The sequence below is a fragment of the Cydia pomonella genome, chromosome 14 (genome assembly GCF_033807575.1).
Source record: "Cydia pomonella isolate Wapato2018A chromosome 14, ilCydPomo1, whole genome shotgun sequence".
NCBI classification, from domain to species: domain Eukaryota; kingdom Metazoa; phylum Arthropoda; class Insecta; order Lepidoptera; family Tortricidae; genus Cydia; species Cydia pomonella.
In genome coordinates this window covers 1,599,216-1,624,274 of record NC_084716.1, presented here as the reverse complement: position 1 = coordinate 1,624,274, position 25,059 = coordinate 1,599,216, and the positions used below count along the sequence as shown (strand labels likewise).

Genomic DNA, 25,059 nt, shown 5'->3' with positions numbered 1-25,059 from the left:
AATTTTATGGAAAATTCTTTACTTGAAAGAAAACATCAAAAATTCATCGTAATACTGTAGTAATGTTCATGGTTCTCAAACTGGGCGTCATGATATTTTTATTTGATTAGAATTCAAACTAGCAATATTGCACAGATACCTAATGTTTTAGTTAGTATGACATTTGAATTTTAACCCATTAACGGACATGGAATTATTAGATCTTTCACAGGTTTTAAACCTTATCAAAACAAGATAATTATCAATGGTTAGGGAAAAAATCTCTAATCTATTATGTTGGGTATGCACTCATGTGCGTTTAATATCAACACACTGCATAGTCACATAATTACAAGAAGAACCTAAGAAAGAGGCGAAAATTAATCGATAATAAATTTGGGAATTAGTACTAGTTAAACTTCTAAATTGCGCATGGCGTTTGGATGAAGGCATACAAATATTTAGGTATTACTGAAATTTAGACTAGTTTAATGATATATAGTCATATTTGTTTTCAGTGAATTTGAAAATTTAGGTACATAGAATCTAGCGTTGTTATTAATTGAAGACGTGTACTTCCAAACTTATTTGACTTGAAGTGAGATTAAGTGCATGAATGACAAAGCATTTAATTGAATAAACAGTTTACTGCATCTATCTGAATGTAAATATTATTATCTTCACGCACGTATACCAAAGATAAGTTCATCCAATAATATTTTCTTATACTTCACTGTCTAATAAATTTTACGAAAAAAAAGTCACAAATATTTTGAATTATACAAGAAAGCTATGCAAGCAATTATTATCTTCACGCACACATACCAAAGATAAGTTCATCTTATATTTTCTTATACTTCACTGTCTAATTAATTTTACGAAAAAGTCACAAATATTTTGAGTTATACAAGAAAGCTATGCAAGCAATAACCTCCGGGTCCGATTTGAACTATTTAAATTAAGTATTATGTTATGAATAAAGAGCTAAGCAATTGAATCTCATGGGCTGGGATACGCAAAGTGTGGTAAGTATATGATGGAAGTATCGACGAAGCAAGTGGCGTCATTGAAGAAATCACGGATTTTTCATAATTTCCTTTTTTTTTCATAGCAATTTTGAACATCGTTTTCGCCTTTGGTCCACTAAGTATTAAAAAGCAGAATACTTGCGTGCTCGACTTTTTTGGAAAGCATACTTTCACATGACGGCTAGTTAGCGGTGATGTCTGCTTTCTCGAAAAACAAACTATAGGCGCGTTTTCTTAAAATGTCCCATATGAAAACATTTACTATCACAATAATATATGGTCGTTTAGTTGTATATTAGGATTAAATACTTTACCCTCCTTAGCGTCATGCTTTCGGGTAAAAATATAAACCTGATTATTTACGATACGCTTCTGGAAAGTAAAAATGCGAAAAGTTTAAAGCGGCATTATCGAACAGGAACAGCAACCTGTTTTTGTTCGTCTTTTTCTTTCAGTAGTTTTTGTAGCATTTCCGTGTAGCTCATATCGAGTGTTGGAATAGTAGACGATAGTAGACGCTCATTAGACAGCTTCCATCTGAGATGCCTTCGCGAAATTATGGGCGTCCATTGGTCTGACCGTGTTAGAAACACGGAGATCCTTAGGCGTGCCGATGTCGCTGGAATAGAGGCCTACCTAATGAGACGACAGCTGCGATGGTGCGGTCATGTCTCCCGCATGTCCCAAGACCGAGTCGCGAAACGCATCTTCTACTGCGAACTGCAAGATGGAAAGCGCAAACAAGGCGGCCAATTCTTGCGGTTCAAAGATGTGTTGAAACGGCATATGAAGAGAGCTTATATAGAGCCAACGAAGTGGGAGAGTCTAGCCAGTGACCGTCTACGTTGGAGGCATATTGTGCAGACTCAGGTGCGTCAGTTTGAAGCCAGGCGGCTCACAGAACTCGACGCTAAGCGCGACGAGCTGAAGGCCAGACCACCTGCGGGCTATACTTTACAATTATGTCGGAGGGGTGCTGACTTGCAACGAGTGTGGTCGTACATTTGCTGCAAAAATTGGCTATATCAGTCACCTGAGAGCGCACCAGCGACGCTCTCAGCGGTAGAACGCAGTCGCTGTGGTCGAAAACGGCTAGGAGATGATGATGAGTAGACGATTACAAATTTAATTACTCTCTCTTTGCTACTAAATCTACATTTTGATTTGTACCTATACGTAAGATATTTTTTTGTTGACATTTATGTAGCGGTGTAGGTAACGAATAGGTAAATTATTTGCCCAGTTATGCGCATGTTTCCTGGCTAGATCGATTTTTCTCGAAATGCAGGGTAAACTTGCCAATTGACTTCGTGCATAAAAAATATTTTGCAATTATTTTGAAACCCGATGAACGGAGACCTACCTCTGTCCCTGAAGCGTAGGCTCATGGATATGTGCGTACTTCCAGTTCTTAACTACGGTGCTCAGACCTGGTCTTTGACGGAAGCTCAGAAGTCTAAACTCGGGGTTTACCAGAGATGGAGCGCAGCATATTAGGTGTCATTAAGGGATCGAGTCCGAAACACTGCGCTGCGCTCTAAGACTCAAATAATAGACGTAGCTCGGAAAGCGGTCAAGTTAAAATGGGACTGGGCGGGTCATGTCTGCCGAATGCCGGACGACTTGTAGGCCAAGCCAAGATAACCACTGAGTGGGGCTCCCTATGAGTCTAACCGAAGAGCCGGTAGACCTGGTTGGCGATGGCGTGATAACTTGGACTCCTTTTTGAGAGGCCGGCCAGATATAGCACTAAACAGAGACGAATGGAAAAAAGAGGGATGAGGCCTTTTCCAAGCAGTGGGACACAGTGGGCTCTGAATAATAATAATGATTATTTTTCAATAATCACGTTCAACAACACTAAAGTAATCTAGAAACGTGAATTCCGCAATTTTATATAAAGAAACTCGTTTAAAAATGCAATATTTCTACTTTTTTTTTATTGCCTTTTTAACAGATTACACTTTTAACGGATTCTTTTTGTTATCAGGAGAAAAAAATGTATCACAACTGTGTTTCTTATGTAAACATTTCGGCGCAGACCTGAGTGAGATGACGTCACATCACGCTCGCTTTGTGTATGGAGCGTTTTCACCGCCACATTTACTCTTGTAATTCGTGAGTTTCTGGGGTACAATAGCTATCAGGTTTATTAGACACATTTGAATCTCACGGGAAATATATTCGATTGTCAACTTTAAAAAAAAAAATGCAGTGAAGCTAATTGCCTGTATCCCAACAATTGGCACTGTGAACCTTATTTGAAGGCAAATAAGGTTCAGAGGCTTATGTTCAAAATCCTCTCTAAAGTTAAAACTGCGCAAATTTCGGCTAGGGCGCACAATAAGTAATCCACCCGCAAAATGGCCCTTTCTCCCTTTGCAAAACCAAGTCAATTCCGCTAGATGTCCGTTTAGTATTAACTAATCTTATTTCGAAAAGATCTTTGTCTTCGTAGACAGATGTGTTTCCAAAATTGCGAAATGGCTTTTGGAAATGTTCATGGAATCTTCTCATTTTCACATCACATCTCTATCTGATAACTTTTTCTTTAATTATCAAAAAACATTTCCAATTATAATTTGCAATTTAACCCCCTTTGCAAGTGTTTTTTTATTCTTGAAATTTATATGAGATTATACTAAAACACCTTTTACATAAAAAAATAATTAAACAATTATTCTTATATTATAATCGGTTCAGATGATGAAGAATTTCCCTGAAAAACAAATATACATACAGGTCTCGCAAATTAGTCAGCCAATTCGCCGATAGATGGCGCTGTACACAATTATGCTTAGTATACTTCTGATCAAGTCTTTCGTGCTTATATGAGATATTTCTAAGTTTGTACGGAACCCTCGGTCGAGTTAATCGAACTCGCACTTGACCGGTTTTTTCTTGTGGATTTTGTCTGAAATATCCAAAAAACTTTTCCGGGTTTTTTGAAACTTTTCGCAATTAGCATAACTGTACTACCTAGGCTGGGAGGCCTAGGCCTGGGAGAGGGGGAAGAAGAGCTGTAATAAAGCTGCGTTTCTACCAGAGATGTGCGAGGGATGTGTTTGTTAAGAACCAATAGAATCACTTGATTTGTTTTCATCGCTCAGTGTGCAGTGATTATAATGGGTATCTACACATCGCAACGCATCCTTGCACATCTCTGGTGGAAACGCAGTGGAGACATTCTACGAAAGGTTGATTTTGCATGTTAGAGTCTGACCAAGCTAACTCTGCAGTGATTTTGAAAGCAGAGGCCGTGCTGGTATTATTTTAAACGTCAAACTTCTATGAAATTATGACGTTTAAAACTACACTTGCAGTATGTGCTATCAAAATCGCTGCAGAGTTAGGTTGGTCAGACTAAATGGATAATTTTTAGAAGATACGTTTAGCGGGGACAAAGATACGCTTTGCGTTTGGATCACTAAGCTAAATTAATAATATTTTGTTGGCAATGTTATATTTATTATTTTGAAAAGTCGTGTATTTTAATAAAGTGCTCGTATATGGAGAGTTTGCTTTGGGAAATATCATTGTTAGATATTTGATGATTTTACACTTAAAATTTGTACCTGCATCCATGAAAGCTCAGGTTTTCTGTTTCATTCAATGTACTTTTATTTAAGCCTAGTTTTATTTTTCTGAGAGGTTGCAAGTAACTAGAACAAATGTTACACTTTTAATAACACGAAACAATTTTTTTAAGAAAAATTAAATGTATGTATTTATTTTTGTTTGCCATGCAAACGTAGTTACGGTCTCATTTTAACACCTCTAGCTAGATTGCTCTGAAACTTTGTACTTACAATAGGATCAGGTATATCTATGCCTGTAATTGGGTGAATCAACTTTTTTGTTTTGTTATCCTGTCCCGTTGTCCAAGGGACAACAGTGGCACAGTTTGTTTGAAGAGACGGTGTATGCGGTTCTATTAACATGCTTAGTAAGGAGCCCATTATGAACATTGGTTATAACGACCACAAAAACGCAAGTTTGATACATTTTAGTACCATAAAATCAGTATTTAAATGAACTTTTGTCCCCTGGACAACTAATCGTAACCAAGGCAACGAGTGACGCTAAAAAGTTGATTCATCCAATTAGTTTATGTAGCTTCAAATACCATAGTTCAAAAATACAGCGAAATTAAGTTTTTCATACAAGAGTTTCTGCTCTATTTCGTTTGTTTTATAAGCTGGAGCTATATAAACTTATTAAAGACATATACTAAGGTATAAGTGTCATTGTATGTGCAAATTTCATTGCAATCCGACCCGTTGTTTTAAAATAAGAATTATACTCCGTTTGTATGGGAAGGTGAAATTTGGCCGAGCTGCGGACTCTAAAGTCAGGGTTTAGACTTACGAAATACCTTAAGCGCCGACGCCATAAGGTCCCTTTTGATAGGACTGTCACTTATAGGAAATTCCATGGTAAAAAACGTTTCTGGGAAAAGAGACCTTATCTCAGGTGTGATAAAGTAAATTTTCTCAGATAACGATATACTTACGACGAACGAAATTAGATTAGGTACGCTTGATAAATGATTGTCACAATAATGGTTTTTCTGTTAACACTAAAGTGAGAAACTACTCTTATGGCAATCAATTTCCACCTTAAATTAACGACCAGATCCGAGTTCTAAATAATTTCTGTTTAATTTAGTTTTATAGTAATTTCTAGTTGTGTTCTAACATTCTTTTCAAAAGTAGGAAACAATACTTATAGGTACTTGTAGTTTTATCCATACCTTTTATTCATTAATTAGTCTAATAGAATATCATAGTAAATAAAAGTGTCTTATCTAAATCTTAAATACCTTGAAATTTGCAGAACTTATGTAATCAGATAGTTATTGTAAATTATTTAGCAATAACATTTTTATTACCTGGAAACAATCCAGGGATGGAATACTTAGGGTCGGTTGCACCACGTCTGTCACTCAGCGTTTGCAAAATTTTATTGTATGGCAATTTAAATAGTTCTCTGTTGAGTGATGTAGATTAGTCTGTCCAGTGCAGTTGGTGCAACTGGCCCTAAATCTCTGTTATGTCAGTCGAAATACCTTTAGAAACTGCCTATACATTATATTAAAAAAAAAAACTTAAACGGGCCACAAAAATGAATGCGTAAACACAAAGTTATGTGACAACTGCCGGGAGCAAACCACCGCGGCACCGGTAAGCAGGCAACATAATGGCATTCAAAACTCGACCTTAAAATTGCGTAACAATACAGTCCACTTTGCAGATGAGGCGCCGGAGAGCAAAGACGTGGATCTGCGAGTGTTACCGACAGTCCAGGCCGAGAAGGCAGCGCCTGTGGCCCAGAAGCGGTCGTCCACGGAGCTGCTGGAGGGCAAACCGAAGAAGAACAAGATTGATAAGTTTGACAGGTATACATTCATTTGTACTTGGAAGTCTTGTAGCGAATAGCTTACTCTTATTGCAGATTTTCCTCTTTGTCACTATAAGAGCTTACTCCTTTCTGAATCAGAGTCTAAGCTTTGTTTGTTTTGTGGGGAGAAAAGTGAGCAGTCGGGCTGCCCCGCAGAAGTATATAAAGTATATAAATAAATGATTCTAAATGAAGCGAGTTAGGGTCTCGCGTGCGCGAAAAGATTTTTCATTTTCCCGTGTTACAGGAATGCTTGTGTAGTGTCCTTCTTTAGAGTGATATTTCACAGACCCACTGTACCTACTGATAGCGCTTGACGTATGGCTATTTTATTCTCAGTGCATTGTCTCCACTATAAGCTTATAGGGCGGGGCCAAAATAAAAGTAGCTATCAGTTATTTCAGAGCCGTCCAGCAGCTCAAAAAGTATTAAAAGATATTCAAGTAATATTAAAAAAAAATAGCACTATTTTTTGCTTATGTTAGTTACAATAGGTACGGGATGCTTTTAGATACGTACAATACAACTTAAACATGTAATTGATAACTTAGAATAACACCCCTGATCTTCTTTCTTTAAGACTATTCGGCAACGAAGACGTGGACCTCCGCCAACTGCCCCAAGTGGAGGAAACCGCCGCTTCCCCCAAAGCGGACAGCGGGGTATTCACCCAAGACTCCCCACACGTGTCTCCTAAGAAAGACTGGAACGAGGTTAAGGAGAGAGAGGAGACGAAGAAAACTCCTTCTAAGCTGGATCTAGTCAGGGCGAAGTTGGCCGAAGCGACTAAAGGAAAAGATAGGCTGGGAAGACCGTTCCTGTTCAGCAAATCTCCAAGTAAGTGCTTAGATACTACAAGTAGCTGTCTACATTTTTTTTTACATTTCTCGGCACACTAGTCCATTCCTATTGCGTAATGTTGGCGCTGTGATAGTTTCACCCAGTAGCGGATTTAGGGGGGCTGACGGTGCTAAGCGGTTCAAGCCAAAAAAGCACCTGAGTACATGATAAAATGTAGGGTCCTTACGTAAACTTACCCTCATAGGGTTCAAGCCCTTCTCAAACCAAAATTCTGGATCCGCCACTGGTTAAAACCACATTTTGCTATATTTATTTGGTTTCTTAATTCTAGGTGTGGAAAAAGAAAGGCGGCGAACCATCAGCTCAGAAGACGTAGACTTACGGCTCGAGAACCCCGAGGAGTTTGACTGTGAAGACCACAAGAAAACCATTTCCATCATCATGAACCAAGCCAAGGAACAGTTCAGCGATGGCAAACTAGACAAGAATCAGTATAATACCCTCATGTTCCAAGTTCTACAGCTAAATGAGAAGCTGAAGCTTAAAGAAGCGAAGCAGAGAGAATCCCTAGAGATATCTAAGAGAAAACTACACGCCCATGTAGAAAACAATAAGGTGGCAAGTCCAAAATCGTCTCCGAAAGGAAATAACTTCGGGGATATAGATGAGAGAGTAATACCGGGTCCATTCGCTGAACCAGATGGACCGCCGGAAATGAGTTTCATGCAAGATTCTGATATGAGAATGATGGAAGTACCATCGAAGGGTCTGCTCCCCCGGCCGCCCATGATGCCCATGTTCGCGGGCCCTGGACCTCAGCCCGTCTGGCGCGGGCCTTTCAGACCAAGAGGAGATGAGTTCGCAAGAAGACCTCGAGGCGTAGTCCCACCGTTTTTCAGAGGAAAGTTCGATAAGCGGGCGCCGCGAGCTCCATTCGAGCCTCGCCTGCCTTTCCCTGCTCCTCAGATGCAACTTCCAACGCCTCAAATGGGCAACTTCCAGGGCGAATGTCCATTAGAACCTTATGAGCGTGCTGGCACTCCACCACCCCTCGGTGCTCCGGGCGTCATCATCCCACCGACCAACATTCAAGCTTTGGAATACGTCGACCAAGACCCAGTAAAGACTATTCAAATCGATGGAATCCCCAGAGAGATCAGGTTCTATGGAGAGACTGCTATTATCATGATGGATTGGGACGATCCGCGAGAAATCAAGTTCCTTCCTGGCAGCAGGCGGGTCACGTTCGATAACAAGGATTCTATAGTCCTAAACTTTAATGAAGATTACAAGCAGGTTGAGATCGATGATCAAGTGTTTGACATCAGATTTGGAGCTCCGACACGGGAGCTATTCATAAATGGAAGATGGCATGAGTGTTTCTTTGGAGGCGCGCCTCTTGGAGTCATAATCGATGGAAAACCTAGATTAATCCATCTCGAAGGCCCACTACCTCAAGTAGATATAGGAAAATTGAAGCGCACTGACCTTGTAGGTGGAAAAATTAACCTAATAGTAGACGCTACGCAGATGTGCCCCATATTCTTGGACGCTAAAGTGCAAACGTTCAGTATTAACAACCAATTCTTCACTATACGCTTCGTCGACGCTTTCAGAACAGTTCTGATCAATGAGCAGCCTTTCCAAGTAGAATTCGGAGGGCTACCGAGGCCTATATTCATAGGGAACGAGAAGCATTTCATCAGATTCTCAGTATTGCCTCGACATGTAAGGCCGGGGCATAATCCTCCTCCTGGTATGCAGGGGGTGGAGGTGGCGCCCAGTGAAGCAGTTGTGCCGACCAGGGTTGAGAAGATGGAGACGGATCCGGAACCACCGAGGCCCAATAAGACGCCGAGTCCGGAGAATGAAATGTCTAACCAAGGTGAGTCATCTTTATTTAGATCTCCATTCCATTTGTCTCCATCCTTTGTGATATTATTAAATATTTACAGGATTGTTTGGTTTTTGTGAAATAGCCACGATACGAGAACTTAACCTTTAAATGGACACTTAACGCCATTAAGCAGATGATACCCCTACAATTTACACACTCCCTTGAGCGTTGCAGAGTCTACCATCTTGTGGCTTAAATTGAAAACTTCATAATTAGCTCCAACATAGATATTGAGTTTCACAGTTCATGCACGCTTCCTATTAAGACATATATTTAGCCAAGGCGGATTTGACCGTTAATTTATCAAAATGCGTATTGAAACTTACGTGAAGTATAATAAAATTCATTTAATAGTCCATATTTTTTGTCAGAAACTCCTACTAATCGTGGATTTTTCCTAGGTGGCCTCGACATGCTAGCCAGCCTCATGCCGTCCAGCATGGCGCCGGCCTCGGCCTCCGACTACAGCTCCGCCGAGCCTCTCTTCCCGCCGCACCGCCCCAACAACATCCCCGGCCTGGAAACACCCGCACCCACCGAGCAGAAACCCGCCTTCCCTGTCCTTGGGAATATTGAAGATCTATTCGCTAAACTAGTGGCTACGGGTATTATCAAGACACAGGAAGTTAAAGAGGAGACGAAGGAACGGGAAGAGCCGAGGATTGAAGAGAAAATTAAGCCTAGGGAAGATAGGAATGTGATTCATCGGGTGGACTTGAGCAGACCGGAGACGCTGAGACAGTGAGTTTTATTTTAATACATGTCTATATTTTATTACGCTTACACTGTATGGTAGTTCTCTGATTCCATTGCGTGCCGTGCTGAATTGGTGGCCATGCTGTTGTAGAAAATTATTACGATTGCTACGGAAGTAACATTTTCAATCGGTCATGCAATTTAAAATTAACATCTTTACGACCGTAAGATGGCCACCAAAATTGTGCGTATTTTACCAAATGATCTTAAATAACGTATATCCTTATTCATATTGAAAGCCACTTTTTTAATTCAATCGCAATAATAATTAAAGAGTTCGCATCTGCGGCCTCTTTTTCATATTCCCACTTTTCGGCAGATTAGTCTGCCGAGAATCTTTACACGACTCTCATACTAAACCAACCAGAATGACAACCAAATTCACTTTCAATTAAGAATTTATATTGTCATAACAAAATCTTAATTTCAAGAGAACGTCATGCATCCAATGGTTAAAATCTTTTTTTGTCGTATAGGAAGCAACCAGCCCTCGTAGCGAAACTATACGGCGGCATGCAATGCAGCGGCTGCGGCGCTCGCTTCCCTCCCGAGCACACCGTCCGCTACTCGCAGCATCTCGACTGGCACTTCAGGCAGAACAGGAGAGAACGGGACTCGGCTCGGAGAGCACATTCAAGGCACTGGCATTATGATTTGGCGGACTGGGTGCAGTACGAAGAACTTGAAGACCTAGAGGAAAGAGGTACTGTCTATACTGTCCGGTACTACCTAGACTAGCATTTCAGACGGAACAGGAGAGAATGGGATTCGGCTCGGAGACCACATTCCTGCCACTGGCATGATGATTTGACGGACTGAGTGCAATATGAGGAGGTCGAAAACCTGGAGGAGAGAGGTAATATATCTAACACATTGTTTGTTACTACCTGGACTAGCACTTCAGGCAGAACAGGAGAGAACGGGACTCGGCAGGGAGAGCACATTCCCGGCACTGGCGTTACGAATTGGCGGACTGGGTGCAATATGAGGAGCTTGAAGACCTGGAGGAGAGAGGTAATATATCTAACTCACTGTTTGTTACTACCTGGACTAGTATTACAGGCAAAACAAATAAAATAAAACAGGAGTGCCGTACTGAGCCGAACGTAGCCGAGAATGCCTGAAAGAATCAATTTCCTCCCTTTGACTGAACTGAGCTATTGTTACCTATTTAAGAAACTTCGATCGCAAAATTAAATAGGTACCTACGCGAAAAGTTAAGATTCTTTTTTTTTTATACTACGTCGGTGGCAAAAAAGCATACGATCCGCCCGGTGGTAAGCAGTCTCTGTAGCCTATTGACGCCTGCATCTCCAGAGGAGTTACTCTCCGTACCCTCGTTGAGCTCTGGCAACCTTACGTACCGGCAGGAACACAACGTTTATTTTATAGTCAAGTTCGCTGCGAACTTAATATCTTAATTGGTCTGATACAAGTAATTTTCGTTTTTTAGGGTTCCGTAGCCAAATGGCATAAAACGGAACCCTTATAGTTTCGCCATGTCCGTCTGTCTGTCCGAGGCTTTGCTCCGTGGTCGTTAGTGATAGAAAGCTGAAATTTGGCATGGATATATAAATCAATAAATCCGACAAAGTCGTACAATAAAATCTAAAAATTTAATTTTTTTTAGGGTACCTCCCCTACACGTAAAGTGGGGGTGAAATTTTTTTTTCGCTTCAATCCTAGAGTGTGGGGTATCGTTGGAAAGGTCTTTCAAAACTAATAAGGGTTTTCAAGAAACATTTTTTGATAAAGTGAATATATTCGGAGATAATCGCTTCGAAAGAAAAAAATTATTATGCACATTCTTGGCTGCGATATGGTGTCGTGTTGTGGGGTAATAGTACCGATGCACACGACTTGTTTGTAATGCAGAAAAGGTGTATACGCATATTACTGAATAAACATAACAGAGAAAGTTGCGAGCCTTATTTCTCAAAGCATGGTATACTCACGTTACCATGCATTTACATTTACGAACTGACCATGTTTGTAAGGAAAAATATGCACCTATTTCAAAAGCAGCAAAATGAAAGATTAATAAATAAACTGCACCTACCTGCACCAAGGTTAGAATTATTCCGAAATAGCCCTCAATATGCTGCTGCAAAATACTATAACAAACTTCCAAATTACATTAGGTCAGAGGAGAACGACAAAACTTACGCAAAAATGTTGAAGACATTTCTTATCCATAAAAACTATTATACCGTTGAGGATTTCATAAATGATAATGACATGTAAATTAATCAGTGTTATTATGTTCCTATTCAAATACTTATTGATAAATTTAAATGTAAATACCTATGTATGTATTAGCACTTAAGTTAGTTTTAAGGATAAAATTGCCATACCCATTCTGGGTCCATGAGATACTTACTCTTTCGCATGTAAATACCATTTTGTGATTACCATGGTGCAATAAAGGAAGAATAAAGGAAGGAAGAAAGAAAAAAATATGTGCCCCCCCCCCTCTAACTTTTGAACCATAGGTCCAAAAAATATGAAAAAAATCGTGGAAGTAGAGCTTAAGAAAGACATTAAATGAAAACTATAGCAGACATGATCAGTTTAGCTGTTTTTGGGTTATCGCAAAAAGTTTTCCCTTCATAGTAAAAATACTTACTTTAATTAGGTACTGATTATGCAAATTTGCCTATTTGTTTAACTCGGGTGAAAGGTACCGTTTCATCCCTTGGTTAACAATTTACTATACTTTAAGCTTCAGTTTAGCTTATTGTGACGGAAGAGTAACTACGGAACCCTACACTGAGCGTGGTCCGACATGCTCTTGGCCGGTTTTTATTTTATAAAAACTTAATCTTTTAGAAAAGAGTTGGTTCGAGACCGGCGGCGCCTCGGCGGGCGCGGAGCCGGAGGCGGGCGAGGCGGAGGCGCCGTCCGTGGCGGCCGGCGCGCCCGCGCGCGCCGCCTGCGCGCTGTGCGGCGACGCCTTCCTGCAGTTCTACAACGAGGACCACGAGGAGTGGCATCTCAGGAACTCCGTGCGCCATCTGGACCACAACTACCATCCGCTGTGCTTGGAGGATTACAAGGTATTCCTTCCCTCTATTTGTTGAGAAAAACACATATGGCTTTCCATCAGAGAAGGGTACACGGAACATAAGGACCCTTTAGGCATGGAACGCCACATATATGCCTCAGATGGAAACAGGGATTGCCTGAGCTCGGCTCTAGTCAGGTCTCGGCGACTACCACGTCTGGTAATTCCTTACTTTCCTTGGTGATAATGTACGAGTACCATACTAGTCTACTTTAAATCAATTTTGTACTAAACATAAACATCTACATACGACGCCACAATGCTTCGAAAAGAAGTGAAAAAAAAAAATGTTTTGACTAATCATTGTAGTCTCCTTTAGACTTTGAATTCAGATTTTAACGTTAAATACTTTATGACACTTCTGCACTTAAATAATCATTATACAACGATTTACGCAACTATAATACTCATTATGCCACGATTCAGTGTACTATAATATTCATTATTCACAGGCGTCGCTCACAAAAGAAGAGCCGCCCAAAGAGGAAACCCCAGAAGAGGAGAAGATGGAGGAACCCATTGAGATCAAGGACGTCGACGACACGATCGACAACTCCGACAACGAGTCCGTCGTCGAGGTCGTTGACAACGACAAACCTGTCGAGGTGAGTGGTAAAACTTCATCACAACTTGCCAAGACATATCCTATTTTAATGTGTTAAGATTAGCCTTTTTCTTAACCCCTACTCCCCTCAATTATAATTATTTTAAATTTATACATGAATGGGTTACATGTACAGTTTCATGTTCAGTAATCATCATCATTAACTTCTTTTTTTGCCAATAAAAGCACATTTGTCACCAGATCGACGACCTGGACGACACGTCGGAGCCCGTGCCGGAACCGCCCAACGAGGAAGTACCGGAAGACGGAGATGAAGACGATGTTGTGTTCAAGGTGATTTTGTGTTTATAGTTTCTACCATTTTGTTAACCATTTTAGGCCACGTTCTCACTGTAATCGTACCGTCCTATGTGAACATTTAAATCTGCTTTGGGTTTTATTTTTTGTCACATACAATTTACATCCGTTGGTATAACATTTTTTTTTATAGGCGGAGCCAGTACCTGAAGTTGTTGTGGAAGACTACGACACGGACGACGAGACGAGCGCGGAACGTAAACAGCGCGACGAGCAGGCTAAGATCGACTACGGGAACATACGGATAAAGCAGGAGCCTGTCGATCCAGGTAATTATTTACAAGGTTATATAGGCGGAGCCACCTGAAGTGTTGGAAGACTATGACACGAGATGAGCGCGGAACGGAAGCAGCGCGACGAGCAGGTCAAGATCGACTACATACGGATAAAGCAGGGGCCTGTCGATCCGCATTTACGAGTCATGACCATGAGAATATCTTCATTTTTGTCGAAACATTCAGTTTCAATTTAAAAGAGCTTGGGGAGCGTTTGTGTAATTTAATCTTAAGAATTAGGCCTTAGGGCGTCCGCAGTGCTCGGCCACCCAAAGACTTGTTTAGTGGACACCCACTTTACACGCTTTTTTTTTAATTTGTTACGCCCTTAAGTCCAAGCCATTTTCATATTAGTTTTTCGGACAGCGACTACCAGAACATTAATCGAAATGAGTAATTATTATTTTATTGGGATCAAGAAGTCCTGGTTTATTACGGTGTTTTCTATCAACAAAAAGTGACTTTCGGTTTGAACTGATGATTTTTGATTTGCTGTTTGTATTCCACCTGTCCAATTTTTTGGTCCAATGTGTATTTGCGGCTCCAATTTGTTATATGAGAGGTGGACGCAATGCACATTGGACCAAGAAATTGGACAGGTGGAATACTACTTTTACAGTGGCGGATTTACAAATTTTCAAGGTATAGGCTGAATAGTTTTTGCCGCCCGCCCGAATAAATTCTGTCATCGTATTTGATGCTAAAGAATATTATCACGATCACCAAATTTTATTAAATTTTTATCGTATGTAGCCAACCTCCTTAACGTAAAAACGTAATTTTTTTCTATGCTATCACGATATATTATTCTTAATTATTATTTCTATTTTGTAATGTTTGCTTAGTTGAAAAAGACAAAATCACAATATAGCCATGAGCAATCTTTTAAAATACTATTTATAGTTAATATGAAAATGTTCAAAAATTTAACGTGACCATGTTCCAAGTTTCGGAATAAAAATATTTTTGCAGGTCTCTTTCAATAAATTAATTCGTTACAAATGATTTATTATAATTTATTATGATTATAAAAAGTTTTTACTTACCAGTGCTGTGAAAATATTCATAAAATTCAGGAAACACTTCGAAAAATAACAGCACACACACAAATAAGTCGCTTGAATCACGACACAGTATTTTTTGTAAGGGTAAAACTCGTGGTTCCGTAGTTTCGTGCTTTATTTTCCTTTGATCCGATTTTGTTTTCGTTTTTCGCCTCGATTTGTTCGGGTAACCGGGGTAACCCACACGGTTATTGAAATAGAGAATGAAGCTCGCCACGTGCACGTGCAACATTGACGTCATTGATAACATTGTAGCATTAAAAAAATACCGCGTTCGGGGAAAAAATATTTTTTGACTTAAGACTATCTCGCTATTACTGTTCAAGATTTTTTTTGTATTCCAATCGAATTTTCTGAAGCTACTAGTGCATGTGAAACACATAATAGTCGATACATAAGATTGAAATCGGTAAAATTATTCACTAAATTATTCATTATATTCGAATAAAAATCGAAAAATTATATACAAACCATCCAGTTCGTAGCCTCCAACCAGTAGTAAGACTGGCATGTATGGGTTGTTAGTGGGAAGAGAGGCATATTTTTTACAATTGCGCTCTTTTCACTCATAAGAAGTGTGGGCAAAGGGCGCAGAGGCGAGAGGCCGATTACTGCTTGAGGGGCGGCGAACTAGCTGTTTTACTCTAGAATATGGAAGTTTGCTACTCTCGGAATGTGCAATGACAAGTGAGAGAGAAAAGTCATCGACAAAATTTGTTGCAGACTTCTAAGACTACTAACTGTAAGACATCAGAAAACCGTCATAGAAAAATCTTTTTGATTTCTGAGGTAAAAAAAAAAATCGTTCCCCAAATTTGCCGCCCCCAAAATCTGCCGCCCTAGGCTCGAGCCTACTCAGCCTGCTGGTAAATCCGCCACTGTACTTTTAACCAAGTCTTTCAAAACAAAGTTATGAAGAGGAATGAAATTATTAATTCGCAAGAAATTTGCGCTAGAAAATAGCATTATTTTTTATTTAATGAGAAAAAACAGTCTTAAAATTAAAAAAATAAATAAATATATGAGCAACTTAGCTAATAGCTACACATTGATTTCCTTATAGACCTATAGTTTCCTAATTTTAAATTTCGATTTACAATTGAAAAAAATATAACAATAATAATAAAAAAATTGTATACTTATAGTGTACATAACAAAAGCGTAAATGTATATAAAAAATGTATATGTAGAGAAGTGAGAAAATACTTAAATAATAGGTACCTACTATCAGGTTGTATGCAAAACGAGAGCTAATGAAGTCTTATAACGTTGCAGACGACGAGCCAATAATAACGGCGGAGGAGGAGGCGGTCCGCGCGGCGCCCGACACGTCCCGCGCGGCGGCGCTGGCCGCCATCGACGGCAACGCCGAGCCGCTCGCGCCCGCCGCGCCGCCGCCCGCGCCCATCCGCATCAACATCAGCGCGCCCGCGCACAAGGTGACCACTGTCGACACTTGTAGGGACACGCCCCGCGCGGCGGCGCTGGCCGCCATCGACGGCAACGCCGAGCCGCTCGCGCCCGCCGCGCCGCCGCCCGCGCCCATCCGCATCAACATCAGCGCGCCCGCGCACAAGGTGACCACTGTCGACACTTGTAGGGACACGCCCCGCGCGGCGGCGCTGGCCGCCATCGACGGCAACGCCGAGCCGCTCGCGCCCGCCGCGCCGCCGCCCGCGCCCATCCGCATCAACATCAGCGCGCCCGCGCACAAGGTGACCACTGTCGACACTTGTAGGGACACGCCCCGCGCGGCGGCGCTGGCCGCCATCGACGGCAACGCCGAGCCGCTCGCGCCCGCCGCGCCGCCGCCCGCGCCCATCCGCATCAACATCAGCGCGCCCGCGCACAAGGTGACCACTGTCGACACTTGTAGGGACACGCCCCGCGCGGCGGCGCTGGCCGCCATCGACGGCAACGCCGAGCCGCTCGCGCCCGCCGCGCCGCCGCCCGCGCCCATCCGCATCAACATCAGCGCGCCCGCGCACAAGGTGACCACTGTCGACACTTGTAGGGACACGCCCCGCGCGGCGGCGCTGGCCGCCATCGACGGCAACGCCGAGCCGCTCGCGCCCGCCGCGCCGCCGCCCGCGCCCATCCGCATCAACATCAGCGCGCCCGCGCACAAGGTGACCACTGTCGACACTTGTAGGGACACGCCCCGCGCGGCGGCGCTGGCCGCCATCGACGGCAACGCCGAGCCGCTCGCGCCCGCCGCGCCGCCGCCCGCGCCCATCCGCATCAACATCAGCGCGCCCGCGCACAAGGTGACCACTGTCGACACTTGTAGGGACACGCCCCGCGCGGCGGCGCTGGCCGCCATCGACGGCAACGCCGAGCCGCTCGCGCCCGCCGCGCCGCCGCCCGCGCCCATCCGCATCAACATCAGCGCGCCCGCGCACAAGGTGACCACTGTCGACACTTGTAGGGACACGCCCCGCGCGGCGGCGCTGGCCGCCATCGACGGCAACGCCGAGCCGCTCGCGCCCGCCGCGCCGCCGCCCGCGCCCATCCGCATCAACATCAGCGCGCCCGCGCACAAGGTGACCACTGTCGACACTTGTAGGGACACGCCCCGCGCGGCGGCGCTGGCCGCCATCGACGGCAACGCCGAGCCGCTCGCGCCCGCCGCGCCGCCGCCCGCGCCCATCCGCATCAACATCAGCGCGCCCGCGCACAAGGTGACCACTGTCGACACTTGTAGGGACACGCCCCGCGCGGCGGCGCTGGCCGCCATCGACGGCAACGCCGAGCCGCTCGCGCCCGCCGCGCCGCCGCCCGCGCCCATCCGCATCAACATCAGCGCGCCCGCGCACAAGGTGACCACTGTCGACACTTGTAGGGACACGCCCCGCGCGGCGGCGCTGGCCGCCATCGACGGCAACGCCGAGCCGCTCGCGCCCGCCGCGCCGCCGCCCGCGCCCATCCGCATCAACATCAGCGCGCCCGCGCACAAGGTGACCACTGTCGACACTTGTAGGGACACGCCCCGCGCGGCGGCGCTGGCCGCCATCGACGGCAACGCCGAGCCGCTCGCGCCCGCCGCGCCGCCGCCCGCGCCCATCCGCATCAACATCAGCGCGCCCGCGCACAAGGTGACCACTGTCGACACTTGTAGGGACACGCCCCGCGCGGCGGCGCTGGCCGCCATCGACGGCAACGCCGAGCCGCTCGCGCCCGCCGCGCCGCCGCCCGCGCCCATCCGCATCAACATCAGCGCGCCCGCGCACAAGGTGACCACTGTCGACACTTGTAGGGACACGCCCCGCGCGGCGGCGCTGGCCGCCATCGACGGCAACGCCGAGCCGCTCGCGCCCGCCGCGCCGCCGCCCGCGCCCATCCGCATCAACATCAGCGCGCCCGCGCACAAGGTGACCACTGTCGACACTTGTAGGGACACGCCCCGCGCGGCGGCGCTGGCCGCCATCGACGGCAACGCCGAGCCGCTCGCGCCCGCCGCGCCGCCGCCCGCGCCCATCCGCATCAACATCAGCGCGCCCGCGCACAAGGTGACCACTGTCGACACTTGTAGGGACACGCCCCGCGCGGCGGCGCTGGCCGCCATCGACGGCAACGCCGAGCCGCTCGCGCCCGCCGCGCCGCCGCCCGCGCCCATCCGCATCAACATCAGCGCGCCCGCGCACAAGGTGACCACTGTCGACACTTGTAGGGACACGCCCCGCGCGGCGGCGCTGGCCGCCATCGACGGCAACGCCGAGCCGCTCGCGCCCGCCGCGCCGCCGCCCGCGCCCATCCGCATCAACATCAGCGCGCCCGCGCACAAGGTGACAAACACTTCATTCGAACGACAGGACAATAGGGAATATTACGTGAAACTCTGCGTAGGGGGCGCCACTACCACGATCCATCACAATCTGGGGTCTAGGAGGCAGATAAGTAAATTTCAATTTTCGCGTTTCCCGGTAGGCCCTTTGTAAACAAACCGCCTTAAGGCACAGGACGTATAAGTCACCCTATGGTTTACGAAAGGTGCTACTGCTGCACTCTGGCGGCAGAACTTTGCAGTAATCCTGTTCTCAATAAAAAAAAAATAAAAAAAAATATGCTACATCTCAGTACGCGACCTCGTTCTAAGATAGCCTCGGCAAATAAATAAATACCTAAATATTACAAGGACCATTTTACACAGTAAGCGACCTAGTCATACAGTAAGCTCAGTAAGGCGTCTGTTGTGGGTAATACCAACTTGTCATCAATCTTTTAACTTGAAATGAAGTAATAATCTGTTTGCCCCCGCAGCCCGCCGCGGCCGCCGCCGCCGCCGCCGCCGCCTCGCCCGAGCCGAGCGACGACGAGCCGCCGCCGCCGGGCGAGGAGCCCGAGCTGACCTTCGCCGTGAAGCCGGCGCTGCGGGGCGTCGTGCTCAGCCGCCAGCCGCCCCGAGTCAAGGGCACCGAGCTCTCCGGGCTCTGCTCTATCATGTGATGCGTGTGTGTGCTGACAGTTTCAAACGGAAGTGAACGTTACCGTCTGCGAAATATGATACCTTTTGCTGTGCGCGTGTACGCTTCCATTTCAAATGGGAGTAAACTTTACCGAAAGTGATTGTAACTTTTCTTGTGTACGGACCCTAATGGTTAAGAAGATTAAAGACTGGTATTCGTTTTTGTGCTTCTCTTGGTGGTAGAAACATATTGTGGACTGTAATAGTGTCTAGAGACGGCCGCCCCGCACCAGGACCTCCATGTCGCGTGTAAGGTGATCCGCTGTACGGCCGTTAAGGACGCAGCTATAAGTGAGGGCGAGAGAGAGATATTTTGAATTTTTGACCGCACCGAGGTCACGGTCCAGTGTGGTCGTCTGTAGACACTTTAAGAACGGTGCATTTGTGTTGTCACAATATTTTGTTACAGGAATTATAAACATTTATCGCACCAAAATTATATGGAGAAAGCTCGACAGTTGAACTTTAAATTCTAAAGGTTCTCAAATATTTGACTTGATTGAATAAATTAAATTAAAATAATATAATAAATTGGCTATGTATAAATTCTGAATTCAAAAAATCATAACAACCAAACAGATAAGTGATCTATCAAATATTAATTAACTGATTGATCTATCAATTCGTGAATAAGTTTAGTAACTTAAAAATGTATACTTTAACATTCATATGTAATTTTGCTGGTATTATTGTAAAATAATTAATTCTAACTGGTTTTTTCACTCTCCTATTTTGTATATATGCATGTAAGATTTGAATAGGGACTGAATTGTTTAATAGCTAGAGTCTGACTCTTTAGAAACTGAAATAGAATTTACTTTTATACTAATGTGTGTACGAAACCAAGTAGTGATTGTATAATTTTAATTTAAACAAAATGTGATATTAAAATTAAGTTTGTGTATTCTGTTTGAGAGCTAGGTGTGCTCGAGTGGTGGGTGTCATTATTTTTCTGTACATATTATTAAATTACATATACTTAAAACTGACTGTCTTAGAGCTCATTTAGACGGTGCGACTACTCGCATGCGAGTTTCATTGCGGTATTTGATCGGTCGGCTGAAATGAATGTAACCTCAATAATGTGTAATGTAACCTCAATAGGTAAAATCGCATGCGAGTTCGCGCGCCGTCTAAATGAGCATTTATTGTCATCATAAACTTTGATTCTTTTCTTACCTGTATGTAAGCTCTAATTCTAATTGCGAAAAGGATTTTGAATCTCTTTTCAACAACAAACAGCAACACTCACTTATATTTTGTAATAAGGTCCACCGAACAGTGCGGGTGATGGTAGCCAATTTTACTTTATGTATATTTGTTTGAAGTATGTTTCAACTTGAAACTGAAGGATGTTAGATTTAACGAATTGTTACCTGTTCTAGTTAGCTTTTGCTCAAACTGTTTAATAAAAAAATGAAAAATTTAAAAATATGGTTTTCTTTTATTGTACACAAATTTGCCTTTGTCTCTTCTATTTTCTGTTAAATTAAGAATCACATCACATAATTTGTTTCATTTAGTTTTTAATTTGTAAATAAAGTTAACAATCATATATCAGTGTTTTATTTCATAACAACTCAACAACTCTAGTTCCCTTGTTACTTGCATGATGAGGAAGGACTAGGAGTAGTATAGATACAATGGATTCAGGTTTCGAAAGTAAATAGATAAAAAATTTTTTTTAGTTAAATACAATTTATTTAACACTTTCGACACCGCGTACACGACACTCGGGCACTCGTAAACTTTACTCAGATGCCGGCGCACCCGGTAGTCGGGCACGAGCTATAAACCTACACGCGACGCCAAAGTACCCGACAGGCGGGCAAGCATTGCATCTTCGCTACCTCAGGGCTGCCACTGCCACTAACAGAAAAAGTCTTCTGATTATTATGTACTTGTGTGGTCGAAAAATTGGTACAGTTGATTATTATATTTTATTAGTTCACTTTGTATTTTTATTTACTTAACCTAATGCGATTACAAAATAAAAATTCTTATTAGTTGGTTGGTTGGCCGGTTACGTTAATAAAACGGATAAACAGATGAGACAGCAGATTTAATTTTATTCACGTAAGTATACGAAAATTACTTGGCACAGCCCTGAGCGTCCGCCGCTTGCCCGACTAGCGGGTTCGCGGCGTGCGGCATTGAGTTGCACATCGTTGCTCGACTAGCGAGTAGTGTCGGTTTCTGGGGTATTGTTCGAAATTTTGCCTGGTTGCGAAAGTGTTAAAAACACAACATAATACATACCTACAAAAACTTAAAATCTAAATCTAAAAATAAATAATTAAAAACTATCCCCCTGCGGCATGGTGCCGTAGATGCTGGCAGCATTTCCTCGTTGTATCGCAATACTTATTCTCTGTGCGAGGAAGCTGCCAGCTCTACGATCACCGGTAGCGTCTGCTATTTTTTTGGATAATCCCTTGAATAGTATAGATGCATTCGGACCCCACGGGCCAAGGATCTCGACGCCAAAAGGTACGAAATCGTATTCGGGGCCGAGACCCCTATATTTGATCTTTTTTAATTTTTCGGCCGCCTCTGCCGCCGCGCCGGCTTTTGCAGTTGTGCCAAAGATAAAGTTACTTTTATTTTCTCAGGTTCTATTATTTCTTATTATTTATAGGAAAAACAGTCGTTAAACTGTACCATTTAAAAACCCTCATCATTTTTAAATGTTTTAATTGAACAAAAATAGTGGCAAAATCATTCAAAATATGGATAGTTGTTAAATAGTTTATTGCAAATGGAGGAATCCCTTTTTGAACTAATCGTCAGGCGACAACCAGAACGTAGTGATTATATGCTCTTTGGCGACAACCAACAATCACTAATTATTTTTTCTTAGTATATGACATTTATTTAAGTTTACTCACTAATTACAAAAAGAAATAAACAAAAATCAACCTTCTTTTAGTTGTGATATGGTGCATTATGGCTATGAACTTGTGGTTGTTACCTGACGAAATGAAAGTCATCAAAATGGGATTTGATACAGATAGCTCAAGAAAACGAACCCGAATATGGGCAATCGGGGGAAATAATTCATGTAGTTTTGAAAATTGGTATACTTATACCTTGTGGTCTCCAGATAAACATACTAAAAGTCCTCGAGGGTGGGGGTTGTGCTGAGGGTGTAGGGGGGGGGGGGGATATCGAAGGTACCTACGGATAAAATTCCCTACAAATTTGATCATGTTTATTTTTATTCTACGATCAATACTTTACGAGCTTTAAGTTAACAGAGCGACAAAAAATAGACGATTTAAACGTCATTTTTTCGTATTTCTTCATCATATCTCAATTATTTGTTTAGAATAAGCAAGCTTACTCACCTGCTGACCAAATATAAAGCTCAGTGTAGGGGTAAGAAGATTAAATAAATAGAAAAATAGTAAATTGATTACATTTATTAACAAGAAATAAATTATACCTATATAACAACATTTACAAACTACAATTATGTGGCCACCGTGGGAAGGGTAGAGTATCCTTGATATTGGCCACTCCACACAAACTCTGCAGGAGTCTCTCTAGTCCCAGTCCAAAGCCTCCGGTGGGGATGTTGCCAAATTTCCGCAGTTCCAAGTACCAGTCCAGACTGTCAGATGGCAGCTTGGATTTTAGTTTGTCGTAATTGTCCTCTCTGAGACTCCCGCCTACTAGTTCTCCCGTTATTGATGTTAGGAGGTCCAGGGCATCTACCTGTAATTAAAAATATATTTTTGGTTACATACATTAGTTAGTGTGAAAAACAGATACATTATTTTATTCATGATTCAATCATGGAACATGAATATACTAAAAAACAAATATTTATCCCTTTTAGGGATCTCTTCCAGTTAACCTTTGAGCAATCATCTGGTGTAGTAGGGTTTTGTACAATTTTATTGTTAGTAAAATGACAATTTCAGTACTTAAATTGTTTACAAATTTAATGTATGACAATTTAATCAGAGTATTTTGAAAAAAAAAAAGCAAATAAATTTGTTTAACAATGAGAATATACCTTGTTCGGATCATCTTCACATTCCTTCATGTAAAATGATTTCAAATTCTTGGGCCATTTTACCACAAACACCGGTACACCATTGCAGTAGTCTACCAATGCCAGCTCTTGCTCTTTATTTATACCTTCCTCGGTTATGCTCATTCCTTTCTTCTCTAGCAATATTCTTGCCTCATCATATGTTACTGTAATAAACTCTTTATCTAACCATGAAGGAGCTTTATTGTCCTTGTCTAGAGAATACAAATCTGCTTCATTTGTGTCTCTTGTCTTCCTAAATATATATTTCAGTAACTCTTCTATATGTGATTGGAGATCTTTAATATTATCACAGAATGCTATCTCTCCCTCTAACATGTAGAATTCTGATAAATGCAGCCTCGAGCGGGAGTTCTCTGCTCTGAATGTTGGTCCTAGTGTGTATACATTGCCCATGCCTCGGCATATTGCTTCTAAATGCAACTGTCCCGATACTGTCAAGAATGTCTTAGTGCCAAAGTAAACAGTGTCCCTATCTTTGCCCTCCTGCATCATGGCTTTGACCGTCTCTTCATTATCAGGCTGAACCTTAAACACTTCACCTGCCCCTTCACAGTCATTTGAAGTTAACATGGGTGTATGTACATGCATGTAATCTTTAGATGTGTAGAAGTCATGTATGTGCCTAGTAACAGCATTTCGAACTCGTAAGATTGAGGATATGTAGTTGGTGCGCGCTCGTAGGTGCATGAATTGCCGAATGTATTCATGAGGATGGGTAGTGCGCGGGTTGAAAGGGTAGCCATCGGCCACTACGCACTCTCCAAGGACCTTAACGCTGTCGGCGGCGAGCTCGAGCTGCCCCCGCGGGCTGCAGGACAGCTTGCCAGTAATGTGCACCGAGCTACCGTACGTCAGCGCATCTGTTTTTAACTTCTTCGGTATCACGATCTGAAGTCTTTTTGCGCTGGATCCATCCGTTACATCGGCAAATATTAACTCTTTTTGCACTCGAAGGTTCTTCACCCATCCCTAGAAAGAATAAAAATTGTATTACACATTTTAAAAAATAGATAAATTATGGCAATTTTCATATTATTCCTAACCTTGACTTCGGCAATTTCTCCAACATTGGCTTTCTCTAGAACGGAAGCAATTGCAGTATAGTTTCTAGAACTATTTGATATTTTGGAGATGTCTCTGAATATGAGCAGGTTTTTAAGCCACATTTTCTGTTATAATTTTCATAACATAACAAATTAGAGATTAGAGAATTTCTAGGTTGTGAGTAAACTGTCAATGTCAAGTAAATGTCATTGTCAATCTTACCACTCTATTTTTTTTTTAATTGTTTTACACGATCATACAGATGAGTCTGATTCAATCGTAAAGTGTTTTACGGTTTTTA

The 25,059-nt window shown here is 43.0% G+C and overlaps 2 protein-coding genes across 4 annotated transcripts in view; one reads left to right on the top strand and one right to left on the bottom strand.

Annotated features, from left to right (window-relative positions):
• Positions 1-21,206, top strand: part of LOC133524708 (uncharacterized) — a 31,421-nt gene extending 10,215 nt beyond the window's left edge. For all 3 annotated transcript variants that reach the window (XM_061860840.1, XM_061860839.1, XM_061860838.1), the window contains exons 8-18: positions 6,261-6,405; positions 6,988-7,244; positions 7,540-9,093; positions 9,507-9,846; positions 10,338-10,564; positions 12,691-12,917; positions 13,378-13,530; positions 13,731-13,823; positions 13,981-14,116; positions 16,462-18,971; positions 19,447-21,206. In XM_061860840.1, the coding sequence (XP_061716824.1) occupies positions 6,261-6,405; positions 6,988-7,244; positions 7,540-9,093; positions 9,507-9,846; positions 10,338-10,564; positions 12,691-12,917; positions 13,378-13,530; positions 13,731-13,823; positions 13,981-14,116; positions 16,462-18,971; positions 19,447-19,632 (5,828 nt within the window). In that variant the 3' untranslated portion in view covers positions 19,633-21,206. The remainder of the gene's footprint in view (positions 1-6,260; positions 6,406-6,987; positions 7,245-7,539; positions 9,094-9,506; positions 9,847-10,337; positions 10,565-12,690; positions 12,918-13,377; positions 13,531-13,730; positions 13,824-13,980; positions 14,117-16,461; positions 18,972-19,446) is intronic.
• Positions 21,207-23,043: 1,837 nt separating this feature from the next.
• Positions 23,044-25,012, bottom strand: LOC133524712 (probable asparagine--tRNA ligase, mitochondrial). The gene is made up of 3 exons (XM_061860850.1): positions 24,758-25,012; positions 23,673-24,683; positions 23,044-23,368 (listed from the first exon to the last, which is right to left on the bottom strand). Exons 1-3 carry the CDS (start codon positions 24,878-24,880, stop codon positions 23,111-23,113), a joined length of 1,392 nt encoding a protein of 463 aa, XP_061716834.1. The 5' UTR covers positions 24,881-25,012; the 3' UTR covers positions 23,044-23,110.
• Between the last annotated feature and the right edge of the window lie 47 nt (positions 25,013-25,059).